The sequence below is a fragment of the Neltuma alba genome, unplaced genomic scaffold, assembly GCF_004799145.2.
Source record: "Neltuma alba isolate B1F8T4 unplaced genomic scaffold, ASM479914v2 tig00002750_pilon, whole genome shotgun sequence".
NCBI lineage: Eukaryota > Viridiplantae > Streptophyta > Magnoliopsida > Fabales > Fabaceae > Neltuma > Neltuma alba.
In genome coordinates this window covers 41,703-58,551 of record NW_021632998.1, presented here as the reverse complement: position 1 = coordinate 58,551, position 16,849 = coordinate 41,703, and the positions used below count along the sequence as shown (strand labels likewise).

Here is a 16,849-nt window from a genome sequence, read left to right as displayed (position 1 = left end):
TTAATCCTAATAGTTAACATCTTACATTGCCCCATCTTTTGTCTAGAAACTCATTGATGGCTATGGCATTTTGTCCATACATCATAGGAGAAATATAATATCCCCAATATCATCCATGGTTCAAGGTCATCTGCAAATGGGGGAAAAAAAAAAGAAGCAGAGAAATAAAAAAGTTTATAAGAAGCATCAATTGATACGTGAAGAGTCTCATTCTTGGATATATAGTAATGTTAGAGAGAATTATAAGATTATTAATGAGTTTTCACTTGACAGCTTCAAATGGTGCTTGATCATATGTCACAAGTATGGTTATTATGAGTTGAATTATGATTCTTTTTTTTTTGGGCTTTTTTTAGTCTCTTTAGATTATTTTGAATATACTAGAAGAAACATTGAAGGGATTAACTTAATTATTACCTCTAGAAACAATGAATCCACCAAGGACAAAAACAATTAGTAATGTGAAGGTGCCAAGTGTATTTGCCACAACTTGTGTTCTTCCAATGGCGGCAATGAAGCGAAAGAGAGAGAGGGCCATTTGATGCACACTGAAGAATGCCAATAATTGACGGAAAAACCTGTAGCAAATAATTTTTATTGATTGTTAGACAAATAATCTTTATTTTGAACAGAGGGGGGAAAGAAGTAAATTGCAATTTCCCCGTGATGAAATTGTTTTATCACTTTTATCACTTTAGATTAGGCATCAGGGATGGACCAGAAAGTGTTTTTTCTTTTTCTTAATATTAAATTGTATGTGTGTTGGTTGTCCCAATATTTGAAAATGTTATTTTTAATATCACTCAATTTTTATGCTATACCAGCATTAATCAATTACACTGATATTGCAGAGGGTACACAAAGGTAGCACAAAGATTTTATATAGATTACACCATTGCAGATCAATTTTTTTTTTTTTTAAAAACAAAGTCAGAAGAATAAATTTTAAACCCCACCCTATTACCAATTAAGGTATGTTTTACTTATTTACTTGTATTTTCTTTTTGTCCATTTTACTCTGGTTTCTAGATAATACAATTTTTAAAACATTTCATATAACAAAGAAAAAATTTTGTTATTTTTCAAATAAAAAAATGTAAAGTATTGAATAGCCTATAATATTTAACATAAAATTCAATTTTTTTTTTCAAAACAAAAACTCACAAGAGAATAAGCATGGTATGTATTCATACTTGGAATACCAGCATATTATAGGTATAAAATGAATCGTAATTTTAAAGAAATGACTTGTCTGAGAGAAGAAATAATTGAAATCTCATACATACCTACTAGCTGCTGGAGCAAAGCCTATGGTATAATAAGTAAGAATGATCCATAATCCTGATTCCATCAAAGAGAGGGGAATCCTAAGGACCCAAATAGGCAAAGCAAAAGCCCAAGCTGGATAAAACATGAAGTCTCTTTGCTTGAAGAAAATTGGGAGTCTCATAATAGTCATTGCAAGTTCCGCCATTCCATTGAACATCACATTGATAAGACTGAAGAACAAGGCACCCAAATATTTGCCTCCATCTTCCATATGTCCATGCTTCATTTCTGTTCTCAGAAACACTGTCATGGTTATCAGAGACATTATTATAATCTGAGAAGTCTTAAATATGTATATAAAAGAGTTTCTCTTCATCAATAGCCACTCCCTTGAAAAGCATGCCTTAAAGAGTTCCACTTGAGAGATCCCATATTTTTCTTTCACTAATGCAGCTCGATGGGTTTTTGTACGATCAAAAGGAGCTTCAAGTTCATGATAAAGCCTTTTACCAATGGTATAGCTTTTGAAGTGATTTACAAACTCAGGCACACTAATATACTGGTAAGGTATGTCCCTTCTAAACCAGTATTGTTGCTGATCTTTCTTGAAGTAACTTCTTGTAAGAAATCTGCAGCTCCTTTTCTTTCTGGGCATTTGAAGCCAACACTGTGGAAGAAATCCAGAATGTTCTCACGTGGGCCTTGATAGACTATTTGGCCTTCAGAAAGTAAGATTATGTCATCAAAGAGGTCAAAGGTTTCTGGTGCAGGTTGCAGAAGAGAGACTATCATAGTAACATCCATGATATGGACCATCTGTCTCAAGAACCTAACAATTTGGTAGGTTGTGGAACTATCTAAACCAGTTGAAATTTCATCCATGAAAAGAGCTTTTGCTGGTCCAACCAGCATCTCACCTACATCAGTGTAAGAAAAAAAATAATGTTTTGGTCAGATAAACACAAAGGTAACACACTTAAGAGCCATTTGCGCATTTTTACCTGACATTTATTAGTATATAAGATATAATATATAGCTACTTTAAGAATCTTATCATGAAGAACACAACCTTGATTTATGAATACATACCAGTAGTTAAACGCTTCTTTTGTCCACCTGATATGCCCTTCTCATCTCATCTCCCACCAAAATATCAGCACATATTTCCAGTCCAAGAATCTGTTACATTGTATTATAAAGTTTTATGCAGGGAAAATTTTCTGCTGACTAAAAAAGCTATATATATATATATATATATACATGGACTTCAAAGTTCAAACCTTGAGAATATAATCTGTGATAAGGCTCGTTTCTTGACCTGCCATTGCTGTGGCTTTCATGAAAGCATCTATCTCGGGGTCTGGTTTGATTCCGGCCTCTCTTTCTCTCCTTGATAATTCTGATAGAAGATCATACCTTGTTCCAACCCCCAAGCAACGTCCTGAGAAGTCCAAGGTCTCTCTCACCGTCATCTCTCCATGATGAAGATCATGTTGGCTAATGTAAGCACATGTTCTTTCTGGAACAAATTCTGATAACTCATGACCACAATAAGTAACTCTTCCAGAGACCTGTTGATAAATTGCATCATCTAGAGTTAAATGTTGGAACTGCTTTAGACACAATATCTTACTGGCTTTTGGTTTATTACAATCCATCATGAATGGCTTCAAATTAAAAAAAAAAAAAATTATAACATCATTCACATGGGATAAATGGTAAGAGCCACTTTGTACAATGTGTGTCAAACGTGTTAGGTGGAACTTTACTTTTGAAAGGTGCACATGCATATTTTGTAATTAAAATGTGAATTTAAAAAGGGAACTCTGAAAACGACATAAAGACAGGACAGAAAAGTGGTATATGTTTTATATCACAGCAAATAAGTGTCAAAGTCATACCCTTATATCTTTGCCCAGCTTTGCCGCAAGTGCTTGAAGCAACGTGGTTTTCCCTGATCCTGGAGGCCCTAGAAGTAAAGTCATTCTAGAGAGAGAAACAATTAGCTAATAGAATTCGACTTTTACTGAATGAAAACCCATGAATAATGAAGTTGAAACATGAATTTGCCAATTATTGGTACCTTGATGGTCTTACAATTCCACTGACATCTTTCAGAATCTTCACAACCCTTTTCTTAGATGGGAAAACTTTGATTGATCCCAGAAATCCCTATTGTCCACGATCAAGGAAAAGACAAAATGTTACCAAATTCCAAACAAAGATAGTAGTGGAACAATGAGTAATCTTAAATCTCTCAAGATAGGTTCCTTTCAAATTGAAATACCTCTACCGCATTCATAGTAGAATTCAGCAGTGTTGGCAATGCCCTTGTACCAAGATATGCATCTCCTTCTACTGATAGATTCTCAAATCTGACTTCAATCTTGGGAACCTCAATTGAAACCCTGGAAAAGCAAAACATGAAACTTGGGAGTCAAATTTTACAGAAAACTAACCAGATAACCTCAAAGAAAAGTGTCTTATGGAGATCAAAGTCACCTATCAATTCTGTCCCTTAATCTATGGAGGAACTTCTCGTTGTCTTCATCGACAGTCTTCAGTATACTTTCCAAGAGAATCTTCTTCTCCTGCATGCCAAGCTTGGTAATGTCAACTTCTTCATAGTTAATTCTTCCATTGTCAAGAACTTGCTTGAGAATCCCTTTCTTCATCCTATCATATGTGGGGAGTCTCTCTATTGATGCCCACTTGAGTTCTTCTTCATCATCATCCTCCTTCCTGCTTCTCTGAAACACATTTTCTGGTCTCCCCATCAGGTCAAACAGACTCGAAGATGTCCTTCCAGATTTCGACCTCTTCCTTCCTTCACTCATTGACCTCACAACATCCTCTGCACTCAAAATTTCTGCAGCCATACTGATCAACAATGATTATCTTGATTTCTGATTCTTCTACCTTTTTCTTGCTCTGTTTTGTGAGAACAAGAGTTTTTTCATCTGAGCATTGATGAAGAAGATTCAGAATGAAAGCTCAGAACTTGAAGTAATATATGGAAACTGAGGTCGTTCATGGGTAAGAACTAGAAAAGGTTTCTGAAACTGAAAATGGGGGAAACAATATGAAGGAAGCACTATGGAGTGCTGTGTTATAGGTTAGGAACGAAGAATCTATATAAAGCCACTCTCAGAATATTTTTGTTTCAATCATAAACTTCGAAAACAATGGAAACAATGGAACTTTCCATTGGCGCGGTAATATGTAGATTATAGAGTCTGTGTTCATGAAGTAAAGGAAATGAAAGAAAGCGAAGGTTGAGAATCTTCACAGTTCATAATCATAAGATACTTTTTAATTTAATTAGTGCTGGCAAAAAATTAGGTGCAGTTTTTTCCAATGATAATAAAATTATAAGTTTATTTTTCACTGTGATTTTCACTATTTAATTTCTAAATAAAAGTATAATAATCAGTGGAAATTGTCGTAAATAATACAAAGTCGTTAGCAGCATATGTAGAAAAATATAGCTTTGCATCATTGCGTGTCAAAGTCAATCATGCAGGGATAGGCTAGCAAGTGGTGCCAAAATGTACGAAGATTAATTATTTATGATTTTATTTAATCATAATATATAAAGTAGTTACCAGGTTCTTCAGATTTTGGTGAGAAACACTTTGATATTTCTGTCCATTCATTTTCTTACTTAACAATTTCGTATTTATTGTTATTTCTTTGGCCCCTCATGTCGGCATATTTATGATGTTCCTATATTTAGAGGTGCAAATTAGATTTTATTTAATCATAATATATAAAGTAGTTACCAGGTTCTTCAGATTTTGGTGAGAAACACTTTGGTATTTCTGTCCATTCATTTTCTTACTTAACAATATCGTATTTATTGTTATTTCTTTGGCCCCTCATGTCAGCATATTTATGATGTTCCTTCTTTTGTCATAAATGTAGAGCTTAGATAATTAGTACGTTTCTTTAATATAAAAATTAGTTGATTAATTTGAGTAGATAAAAAAAACTAGTTAAATTAGTTATTTATAATAAATATATGTTGTTTTTTCTAAAATATTCTTGCTACTATTATTATAAGAACTATCTTAGTAAAAATTGAATAAATATGAAAGATAAAGTGGATTAGAGTGTTATATTTAGGACTAAAATAAAAGTTAAATAAACTTTTATATTAAAGACCGGATGTAGTACTTTGTAAAAATTAAAAAAAAATGGTTAAGTTCGTTATTTATAAAGATGTGTGTTGATTTATTAAAAATATTTTTTAATTATTTGTATTAAAAACCATCCCTTTAATTGTTGGCAAAGAAAACTATCCCTTTAATGAAACTGTTTTTAGTAAGCGCAATAAATAAGGATAATTTTAGTAGGAAGAAAAAGATAACTAAAAGTATTTATAAATTTATGAAATAAAATAAATTAAAATATTATATTTATAATTAAAGCAAACCTCTTGATCCAACTCTGAAGTACTTAGAAAGAATTACACATATACTAGGTTTCATGCTGAAATAGTAGGGAGTTTTTGGGTATATAAGCACTTTTATGTATAAAGCCTCCTCCAAATTCTTTCAAGAATATTGCATGGATCGACTCAAAATTGTAGAATTTAGTACTTGAAAATTAAATTAGATTTTTTTATATAAATCTATATATAATTAGAGGCGTAAAAAATTTAATACAACTAAATAAAACTGAAGACTGAAATTACATTTGGAAGCACTTATGCTTTCTTCCTGCGAAAGCACCGAATTAAGGAAGTTAAATCATGGAAGTAATCATTGTTGCCTTTACTCATTAATTAACTAATCCCTATGTTTTAAAGTTATCTCAGTTAGTTTTAAAAAATGTAAAAGTTAAAAAGCATAAATCAAGTCATTATAACCACATCAAACGTCTTTTTACAAAAAAAAAAAAGCATGAAGTTCTAAGTTTGAATATTCTATAAAAAAATCATGAGTGCGGAGTTATAGCAAAAATAAAAAAATAAATAAATTAGTGTCATTGTGCTAATTGAGATTTTAATGGGCCACGCACAAATATAGTTGTAGCCTTGCAGGTCCTAAAAAGATAAAAACAGGAAAAAAAAAATTATACAGACAATAATAAACAAAGAAATTTGAACTGTACAGGGATTTTTTTTTAATTTTAAAAAAAATCAAGCACCTATTATTACTAATTATATTCAGATTTGAGCATTTTCTAACAAATAAAAGTACTTTTCATAACATAATATTTTTCATCCAAAATGATAAAAATTCTGAGATTTGTTTAAAATTTTAAATCGAGTACCCAATTAAAGTACTGATAGCCACAAATTTTCGTGAGTACAACGTTGTCTGCGTGGACATTAGTACGACAATATTATTCAGGTCAATGAAAAATAAAAATTTTAGATTATTCTACTAAATGAAATAAGTTTAAATTCGCACATAAAATTTGCAAACACTACAATTTTTTTAAAAAAATAAAATACATATTAGTCTTTTAATTCTAATATTATTAATTTTTAATGACAATTCTTCGTGTTAATTATTTGTTATCTTAAAAATTAATTTTAATATATCAATATCAACAAATATTTTATCAATATTTAAAATTTTAATACTGACATTTTCTGAAATAAAATTAACGATACTAGAATTAAAATAATAAAAAAATCACTCCATAAAATTAAATATTAAAAATATTTACCTAAACAAAAGACTACAAATACAAGTTTTACCTTTTAAAGAAGACAGATTGGAGTGACGTGGGATAAGGGGAAAACAATGTGTGTGCGCGCGCGCGCGCGCGTGACGTGGGATAAGGGGAAAAAAATGTGGGCGCGCGCGCGCGCGCGTGACGGGGGATAGGGGAAAAAACTTTTAATTAAATTCGCCCATCCTCGTGCTCCGCGAGGCACCAACCATATCGTTTCCTCTATTTATTTATTTATTTTTGCCAGCGTTTTCTCTATTTATTTAATTACAACTTATTTTTGTCTCTTAATTACAAGCAATCTTAATATACATATTTAATTCTCTACATTTTTTGCATCAAAATTTTCTAATTACAATATAATTACAATTGCATTATAATTAACAAGCGTATAGCTTGATCATGGACTTTTAGAACATAAGCAAAAAATTTAAAAAAAATCAATATTTTTAGAGAAATAATTATTGCATCGCTTTATAATTATAGTATTTAAGAGTTCTAAATAGTACTACAATTTTTTTTAATTTTTATGTTATAATGCCATAATTTTATTAATAATCATTGTTTTCAATAATATACTCCCTCTGGTCATTTTCTATATGAGAATTTTTTTTTTGGTTTCCCTTGATCATATTTATAAGAAACAAAAAAATTTTGTTTGGAGTATTTATTAAAATTTTCATTTTATACCCTTATCGAAAAAAAAGTATCATTGATAAGATCAATTATTAAGTAAGGTCATTTTTTAAAATAAATTTGTATTTTCAACATATTTATTAATCCTAGTAACTTTACATTTTTCATCTTGTTGGTCTCTTATGAAAGGAATGGGAATTAATTTCACATATAGTTCCCTTATTTTTAACTATATTTGTCAAGGCAATTAAGAACGTGTGAGATTTTTTGCTTTGCCAACAAATTGTCAAAATTAGTTATAATGTTGATATAACTGAAATTCAAGTTTGTCCCCAAAACTAACGAAGACCACAAACTCACAAGTCACATCAATTTCATATATTGAAGAAAATAATGACTCTCTCCCCAGTTTATTAGAAACAAATGATTTTTGGCCATAGATTGTAAACATTTTATTAGTATTCGATTCATCTGTACTTTCATAAATTTGTCAAATTAAATCATTGTTCAATAGGAAGTTAAGCAATTTCGATAAATTATTAAACAGTATTAAGACGTCTGGGTAAGAGATTAAATAAAAAAGAATAAAGAAGGGGAAAAAAATGAAATGGTCACAGGCGAGGTTTGATTGTCATAATCATACAGCTGTACATAGTTTTATTTAATTAATTTAATTATGATTAAATTATATAAAAACATGATGACTCATCATATATTATCCTTTGAACATATATATATTTGCGTGTATATATTATTTCCGGTTCTTAATATAAGACCTCATTTGATTTTTATTTTGGTCTTAAATATAAGATCCCAATCTATTTTGTCTCTTATATTTATTTATTTTTTTTAAGACAGTCTTTGTAATAATAATGTTTTAGTCAATCACTTAATTAACAAGGATATTTTAGAAAAGACAATATTTATTTATTACAAATACCTAACTTAACTAGTTTTCTTGATCTACTCAAATTAGTCAATCAGTTCTTATATTAAGGATCGGAGCTAGTATATATTAGCTGGGCATCATTAGGCATAATGTGGATCAAATTGGAGAAATCGTGGGGTTGAAAGAGAGGGCTTTGCCTTAAGAGACACCCCAAACAAATTATTAATTATTTTTATATGTGTGCATTATGATTCAATAATTATATTTTTGTATTAAAGAAGTTTGGGAGAGCTAGATCGTAGAGAGTCAATATTTTTGTTTTAAAAAAAAATTCTTATAAAAATACTGATAAATTACTTAAATCAATTTTTATATCGATACTTAATATTCTTACTCACATCGCGTGCTTACTTATAGAAAGACTTTCGTTGGCCTAATAACTACTTTTTTGATGTTATACGTATAATATAATAATTAGATATTTAAAAAAAAATTTGGATAGTTGGGTATTTAAAATATTTGCCCGTTTGTCTGTGTTCATGAGTGTTACGGATAGATGTTGGCAGTTTTTTCTTCTTCTCATTTTTGAGAAAAATATCTCAGGTTGTTAGGATAAAGTTTTGGGTTTAAAGTTTAAGTTGTGACATCAATAGCTAATTTAAAGAATAATAATTTTAATTATATAAAATAACAAAAAATTTATTAGGGCTTAAAATATAAACTTAATTTGTCAAAATACTAGTGGTTAAAATTTTTGTTGTCATTTCATATAATTAAAGTTATTATTTTCTTAAAGTGGAGTCGCAATTGAAATCAGAATCACCCCTTACATAGAAAACTCAAGCCAAACTTTTTTAAAATACTAGTTGTTATTGTTAAAAATTTTGTTGCTATTTTAGTGAAGTACTCTTCCGGTCTTAAATATAAACCTTTATACTGTATAAGAGTCTTATATTTAGGACCGTAAGTATTTTTTCCCCCTTCAAAATGACTCTCTTCCCAATAAATCTTGGGAGAATTGCAATAAATACATTCACCAAAAAAAATTTCATGACAACTAAACAGCTTGTAATAAAAAGTTCTAAAATAGAAAATAATAAAATGTTTCAACTATTCACTTGTTATTGAGATTTTTAAATGATTTTTTTTTTGAGATCTCATAATAATTCTTCATAATTCTTTGGTGGCCGGCAACAAAGAGAATCTATTTTTACATACAAGGGCGGTATTGTGCTGTTTGGGATCATGGTGGAAATTCTTTATAAGCACGTTTCACGTAAAGTAAGAAAATTTTTATTACATGCTTGTCTCGTATTTAGTAAATTACTATTAAAAAACTATTTATAAACTACTTATAAGTTATTCCAAACGGACCCATTATCATTTGACTTAATTCCAAACAAATCTCTAAAGACTCCAGAAAAAGGCCATTTAAGGTTGATTTTTGCGGCCCACAAGGTTAGTAAATGGATGGGTTGGTTAGTAAAATAAGTGAGCCTGTTTTGAGATGAGTTTTTTCAGCATGTATTGGCCAGCCAGAGGCTAATTTTCTTTATTTTTTTAATTACAACTTTTTATTTTAATTGTAATAAAAGAATTATTATTTTGCCCTCAATTGAAGCACAACCTTATTTTATGAGAGGAACTTATTCAAGGTATGATTTTTTTCTTTATTGATTTATTATTTTTATATTAATAGAATAATTATACAAAATACATATGGGTTTATTTAAGGACCATACTCACATCAAATTTTTTATGCCCGTTATATCAAGTTTTTCAATCACACATGACCTTATATTTTATTTTTTATCATATATATTTATAATTAAATTATAATATTTCAAAAATAGGATACATGACTGTGTGATTAGATAACTTTGATATTTTTATTTAATTATATCAATCTATGAAAATAAAAAAATCAGTTTGAATTTAATCTATTTAAATTTATGATTTAATTTAAAATTTTAAATAAAAAAATTGGAAATAGCACAAGACAGGCCTTTTCTTGCCCCGGGCGCTAAAGACTAGTGGAGGCCCGCCAACCCATCCCATGATATGTATAGCCAACTGATCTTAAAACAGGCTTATTACTCTAGCCCGCCCCCCTTAAGACTAGAGGAGGCCCAACATTACCAGCTCTACGTCTTTCTCCCCATCAAATTCCTTCAATTCTCACAATCGTGTTCAGAGGCTTTATCCTTAACGTTTCTAATTCAATAGAAATCAATCTCAAACCCTGACTTGAAAATATTATACCCAAAAAAGATATACATATATTCCTCCAACCCTCCGAAGCTGGAACAATGAACTAAACCGAAGCCCGACTTGAGGAACAATTAAGACAAAGGTCACAAGAGAATCAAAAGAATCAGATTTTTCCAAAAAGCAGGACATTCAGTCACAGATCTTCAGGCCAAAAAAGAAGTCACAGATCAATTTTGAAAATCCTGTATACTTTTTCGCATTTTCTTAGAATTCATTCTCTAAATCTACTTAGATCTAATCTTAGTCTAATTGTACAAAAGATTGGGGAGGTCAATATCTTCATACAGAATGTACATACAATAAAAATCTATACAAAATTACATTAAAAAACCAGCATCAACAGATCTGCTGTGTACATTTCCTGTAATAAAAATTGACTGTAATAATTACCATCAGCAATTCCTCTACCCGTCAATCAAGAAAGTATCCGGCCGAGACATCTGTTGATTCTGCAACTTGGGCTGCTTCGGCTATTCTAATTAACATTGTGGCCTTGTAAGTTGCCAAATCAGCGTTCTCCATGAGAATCTGGGCTCTTTTGCGTTTCAGTATTGCTAATTCCATGGATTTGTCTGCAGAAGCCTTAGCCTCTTCAACTCTGAGCATGGCATTCTTTTCTTCCAAAGCATCTTGTTCAGCTGCAATTGCTGTAAATGGATAGAGAAGATGAGACATAGGTTTATGACAAATAGATGCCTGCAATGTAAATGCTAGTCAGGTAAAACCACAACATGGGAACAAGATCATATCCCAACACCAAACAATATACGCATGGTAGGCTCAAAAAATAGAAATGCATAAAAATAAAACGTTCAAACAGCCAACCAAACAAGACATGCAATCAAACAGCCTTTGCAGCTGCAAAGGGTATGTTCGGGTCAGACAACAATGTTTTATATCTCAGCGTAGACAAAAATTTACGTTATAAAAATTCAACATCAATCATACTGTAAGGGGAGGAAACAAGACAATTTCTAGACCAGTGTGGTCCAATAACAGCACATCTAAAGACGATAATTCAACATCAGTCAACCAGTGACAGAAACAACCCTCAGTCCATCTTATAGCTTGAAACGTATTAAATACCTTGCAGCACACTTGGTTGTTTGCCTCTACCAAATTGACTTGGTTGTCTCTTAAATGACCTCCTCTTCCTTAGCAAAGGCTTTGGTATAAGCGGGGCTTTCTTTGTTTGATGACCCTGTCCGCAAGACATTATCCAGCCAAATCAGATAATGAAGTAGAAGAGCAGTTTAAAACACCATTTACAATCAGGGTTCCAACTTTAAAATACGATCAATAACTAAGACGAAAGAGGAAGTGAAGAGAAAAGCAACTTCTGTAGAACCAATTTTCCAATTGACTCAGTAGAAACCTATCAGTAAATAACCAAACTGTACCAAAGACCCAGTGCGCTTAAAATGTACAGCACCATGCAGTGGAGCTTTCACCCAACCAAAAAAAAAAAAAAAATCATTCTTTAGCCTAGAACTTGTTTCCGCTCTCATGGTTTTAAGTGTGTTGTTCAACCCTCACATAACAGTGGTAAGCACATGAACTGTCATTTAACGGTTTTAGTTATGAAATTATATTTCGCTAAGTAAAAGCATCTGGACACTCAATTTCTGAGATACAGTGAAAAACTTTTGACTATAAAATTTCTCCATTTTTAGCATTGAGGTCATTGTTTCTATAAATGTCTGGATACAAGATGCCAACTTCGTAGCAACACATACCAGAAAAGGGTTGAACTTGAACACTATAAGGAACAAATTAATTAAGGATCAAACTACACATAAGTTGTATCTTACCCAAAAAGAAAGTTGTCCTTTGTCTTCCTTTCTTAGGTTTGTAATTCTCACAACATTTTCCCCTCTTAACTTCCCGTCAACTCTTGTTAGATTATATAATCCTTAGGTTGTTCTAAAGTGAACTATTGAGGCATGATCAAAATCACTGGCTTGAGTTTCCCCTTCCCAGCAGAACAGGCTTCAGGCAAACCATAACAAATGCATTGATGTATCAAACAAATTTACATAGAACGGTTGCATCGGCTAAAGTGATATCATCCCAAAAAAATTTAAATATTAAAAAAAAAAAGGGGTATGAAAACCTTCAACTGACACAGAAACAAGAAACATAATACCTACAGCCTCAAATCACAGTTCAGAGACACAGGCTCCAGGATGTAATTACATATACAATAATACTTGTTCATGTAAGCAAATTTTCTATGCTGATGTGAAAATACAAATAATAATCCTTAATTTGCACAGGCCCTAAATTTTTCCCACCACTGCTGACAAAACGAGATGGCAACAATAACATCTACAATGCGATAGATACCATAAAACCATCACGGATATACTCTCTGCAAGGAATACATCATCTGAAACACAAGGCAATTTTACCTGGAAAACCCTAAGCAGCAATGAACGTTTTTGCTTCCGTTTTTTCATCCAATAACTATGTACAGCTTCCAAAACTCCATTCGTACCCAGATCCCGAAAAAGATTGGCAGGCAATTTCTCATCAGAAAAATCATCAGGATTACAATAATAAGCCTTCTCTAAAGCATCAATCATTAGCTCAAAATCATCCTCAGAGACATGCTCTTGAGACTCATTATTGAGCTTTTTCAGCCATTCCTCATCTTCAGAGTCCATGTCATATATTGCAGTCCTCTTGGCCAAAGCTCTAGATAACTCATCACCATCATTCATTGAAATATAGTTATCTGGTCTGTGAAAGGTAATACTATTACTGTCTGCATAGCCAGAGACTTCACGCACACCTGGTACTGGAATGAATTTGGCAACAGGAGCTAAAATATTGCGATCAGAGCACTCTTTATAAAGATTTTTAAAAATAACCCAGTCCTGTCGCCTATCAAACTCTAGCTTCCAACCATTGTCCAATGAAAACATTATCACATGGGTGAACCGATTGGAAGAGCTGGGTCTCATAACTTTTTCTGCCCTGAAAGTGCATCTTGCCAAACCATCTTTCCTTACAGTGAGAAGCCAGTCTTTGGAAGTTGACATTTCAAGAGTAACGACTACTCCCTCTACCCTGTAACATTTGTCTGACTCCGTGACTAATAGATTAGCAGAACATAGAGAGGAATCCAGGTCTTCAATAGAATCAACCATGGAAGAACTCGTCTCTTTAACGCTTCCAGGGGAATAGCTGTGAACCAAACTTCTTAGCTTCCTCCTTGAAGCTACCCGAGTCAAAGGAGTGTTGTTTTTCCTGCCATCCCCTAAATCAGAAGCCAACGCCGCATGAGTTTTGTGCACACCCAACAGCGAAGGATTTCGAGCTTTCCTTTTCCTAAGAGAACTTCTCCTCCTCTGAATTCCTCTAGAATTTGAAATATTTCTGTATTGTCCATTTCGGCCAGCTATCCTGGAACCCCTAGCAGGTGCGTGTAACAACAAATTGTCCTTGATTTCAACGCCATCAGAAGTGATCGCTACGCTCCCAGCAGGTGCTCTCTTGACAGAATGGCATGAATGCTGCTGTTCACTCTCAAATTCTTGGCAATCGCTATCCATCTCATCGTCACTATGCACACTAATTAAATTATTTACAAGTAAAAATGACCTAAAAAAAGATCTCGAAAGCATTGCAGAATGCAAGTGCGTGAAAGAAAGGGGGACGGCAGAGAAATCCACACTGAACAAGGGGTCAAATCCTGTGATCCCAAAAAATTTGCATATTCCAATTTTCGTAGTAGGCGGTCCCTGAAGCAGAGAAAAACAAGAATTTAAAAAAGAAAAGATAAAGTGCCACCCTCCGGACAATAAATAACTAAGCAAAACTTCAATATTTTGATTACGTGTTCCATCCAAATCATTCAAGTAAAAAAAGCCATGAAATTGGCTTACCCAAAACACCACATTTGCAAGATGACAAAAATTTTGTTTGGCCGATGAAATTGCATTAGTACAGATGTAACATAAACCAGATCATCAAGCAAAGCTCGGGAAAAATTACCTGTAGGAATTGTATACCATGGGATGCGTAGGCACCGCATAAGGGCTCAACAAGAATAAACGCCGAGAGATCCTTAAATGTCAACCCAACCCGCCGAATGTACCTCAACACCAGAGCCAGGAAAGACGAAAGCCAATAACTGTTGTCACAAGAAGGCCTCACAACAACAGAGAGCACACTCTGATTCTCTTCACTGAGCTTCCTTCGTTGCCGACGAGAAAAATGCAAGCCCCACCTCTTATTATCTTTCAGACTTCGCTTGGCCCCTCCGTCAGCTGAAAAGTCTGAACTTTCGGCGACAGGTATCTTCCTTTTTCTACTATATACAAGACGACACATTTTACTGGGGACATTTCTGTCGCGTAAAGATCTCCCTTCTTTCACTGACTTCGTCTTCTTCGCACCAGAGTCTGCATGTTTTCCTATAAGTGCGACTTCTTGCCTTCTTTTAACAACTCCACGAGGCCACGCGTCGCCTTTCCCAGGAGTCTTGACCGGCTTCAGCCACTCATCCGCATCGTTACCCCTCCTGATCTTCCCCTCATCGGATTCCGGCCAAAGGCACCTCCCGGACCTCAAGACCCTGGCAGAGTCAGCTCCCTTGACGACTCCAAACACCCTCGTGGTTCGTCTCATCCCAACCGCCGGCATTGCCGTACGGTTTCCAAAAGACACAACTCGAGACTCGATCTTACCTAGGCTTCTGGGTCACCGAGTCGAAGCTGAGTTGACTCACAGTGAAGAACACAGGACAAAAATCGAACCCGGCGGATTCCCCAGCGCCTAATTGTCTCACATACACTGAAAACAACGGAAAATCAACCCACAGACCAACTGTTCCAAAATAAATCGGACCCGAAATTTGACCCGAACAAACCGTATGGGCTAAGCGCAGAGAGTTATTAATATATAGTGACAGAGAAGAGCCGCCATGGCAGCGAATATCAGAATCTTCCCCGGAAAAGTAACACAAGGATCGAGTCAGATATAAATCAAAGACTTCCAAGAAAATAGAGGAAAAACAGTAAGATAGGTTCAGAATCGAAAGAAGAAGCGAATCGCATAGTGAGATCTGCTTGGGATGAGGAGAGAGAATAGAGGATCGAAGGAGCTGTGGCCGCAAAGAGAGAGAAGAGTGGAAGAGTATCGGCTAGGGTTTATGATTTTAAAACCACTGAGGAAGATGGGGGGTAACCACTCACCGACTAATAAGATCCGTTGGATAAATGAATGAACGGACAAGATTTGGTTAAATTCCCAAACAGGTCGATGGCTGCGAAAAGCTTTTAGCGCTTCAGGGCTAAAAAGCAGAGAGGGAGAGAGGGAGGCCGATGATATTTTAGGACACGTAAGGGCGAAATTGGGGCTTATGAAAAGACCGATTTAGCCTTGAGGAGGATGCAATACGTCATAGCCCAGAGATTTATATATAAATATTTTTTTTGGGATAGGTTATTAGCTTACTGGTATTATACTAAGCTGGCTTTTATGTTGAGAAAATTCTAATAAAGTCTTTAAAAAATAATTACAAGAAAATTTTTAGAATTTGTCCTAAGTTGTTATTAAAATTTCTTAATAATTATTTTTTTAGACCTCGTTGTAGTACTCTTTTTTATATTTTCGTAGGAGAATATGTTGAGCAGAATTTTATTATGGAATTGGAAAGGATATTTACTTTTTAAAAGTAATCAATTTAAAAATTTTACAATTTTTATTTAGATTTTATAAATAATAAAATTTTGAACAAAAATAATTATTTCTTTAGATGGGAGAGAATGCTATCTTTCTGTACATAAATAATCACATCTCAAAATTTATGACAAGAGAATTTGAAAATATAAAACAGTGTCATTTTAATTATTTGTCACTTTTTGTGAAATTTTTCAGTGGATGATTTAGCTATCACAAACATAATATTTCTAGCATGAAATAATTTAAAGTATGAAAACAGAACTTTTATTTTCTATTAGATAAAAAATCAATTTAATTATAAAAATAAATGCAATAGGACAAACAATAATAATTCAATATCCAAGCCGAATAACATGTTTTATAAAATCACATTTAAAAAGATTTCTGAGAAGAAATGGATATCCAAAG

The 16,849-nt window shown here is 33.1% G+C and overlaps 1 protein-coding gene and 1 pseudogene across 1 annotated transcript; both read right to left on the bottom strand.

Moving 5' to 3' along the window:
• Positions 1–25: 25 nt before the first annotated feature.
• On the bottom strand, positions 26–4,378 carry LOC114737059 (pleiotropic drug resistance protein 2-like; annotated as a pseudogene).
• Positions 4,379–10,949: 6,571 nt separating this feature from the next.
• Positions 10,950–16,010, bottom strand: LOC114737029 (uncharacterized). Its single transcript, XM_028924925.1, has 4 exons — positions 14,750–16,010; positions 13,162–14,496; positions 11,837–11,951; positions 10,950–11,397 (listed from the first exon to the last, which is right to left on the bottom strand). Exons 1-4 carry the CDS (start codon positions 15,398–15,400, stop codon positions 11,162–11,164), a joined length of 2,337 nt encoding a protein of 778 aa, XP_028780758.1. The 5' UTR covers positions 15,401–16,010; the 3' UTR covers positions 10,950–11,161.
• Between the last annotated feature and the right edge of the window lie 839 nt (positions 16,011–16,849).

What these genes read in the sequence shown, in the direction of transcription:
- LOC114737029 (XM_028924925.1), bottom strand. Translation starts at nt 15,400, where the DNA reads ATGCCGGCGGTTGGGATGAGACGAACCACGAGGGTGTTTGGAGTCGTC. An exon ending in TGCTGCTTAGGGTTTTCCAG is followed by an intron (nt 11,952 to 13,161) that starts GTAAAATTGCCT and finishes TCTTGCGGACAG; the next exon opens with GGTCATCAAACAAAGAAAGC. An exon ending in ACAACCAAGTGTGCTGCAAG is followed by an intron (nt 11,398 to 11,836) that starts GTATTTAATACG and finishes ATCCATTTACAG; the next exon opens with CAATTGCAGCTGAACAAGAT.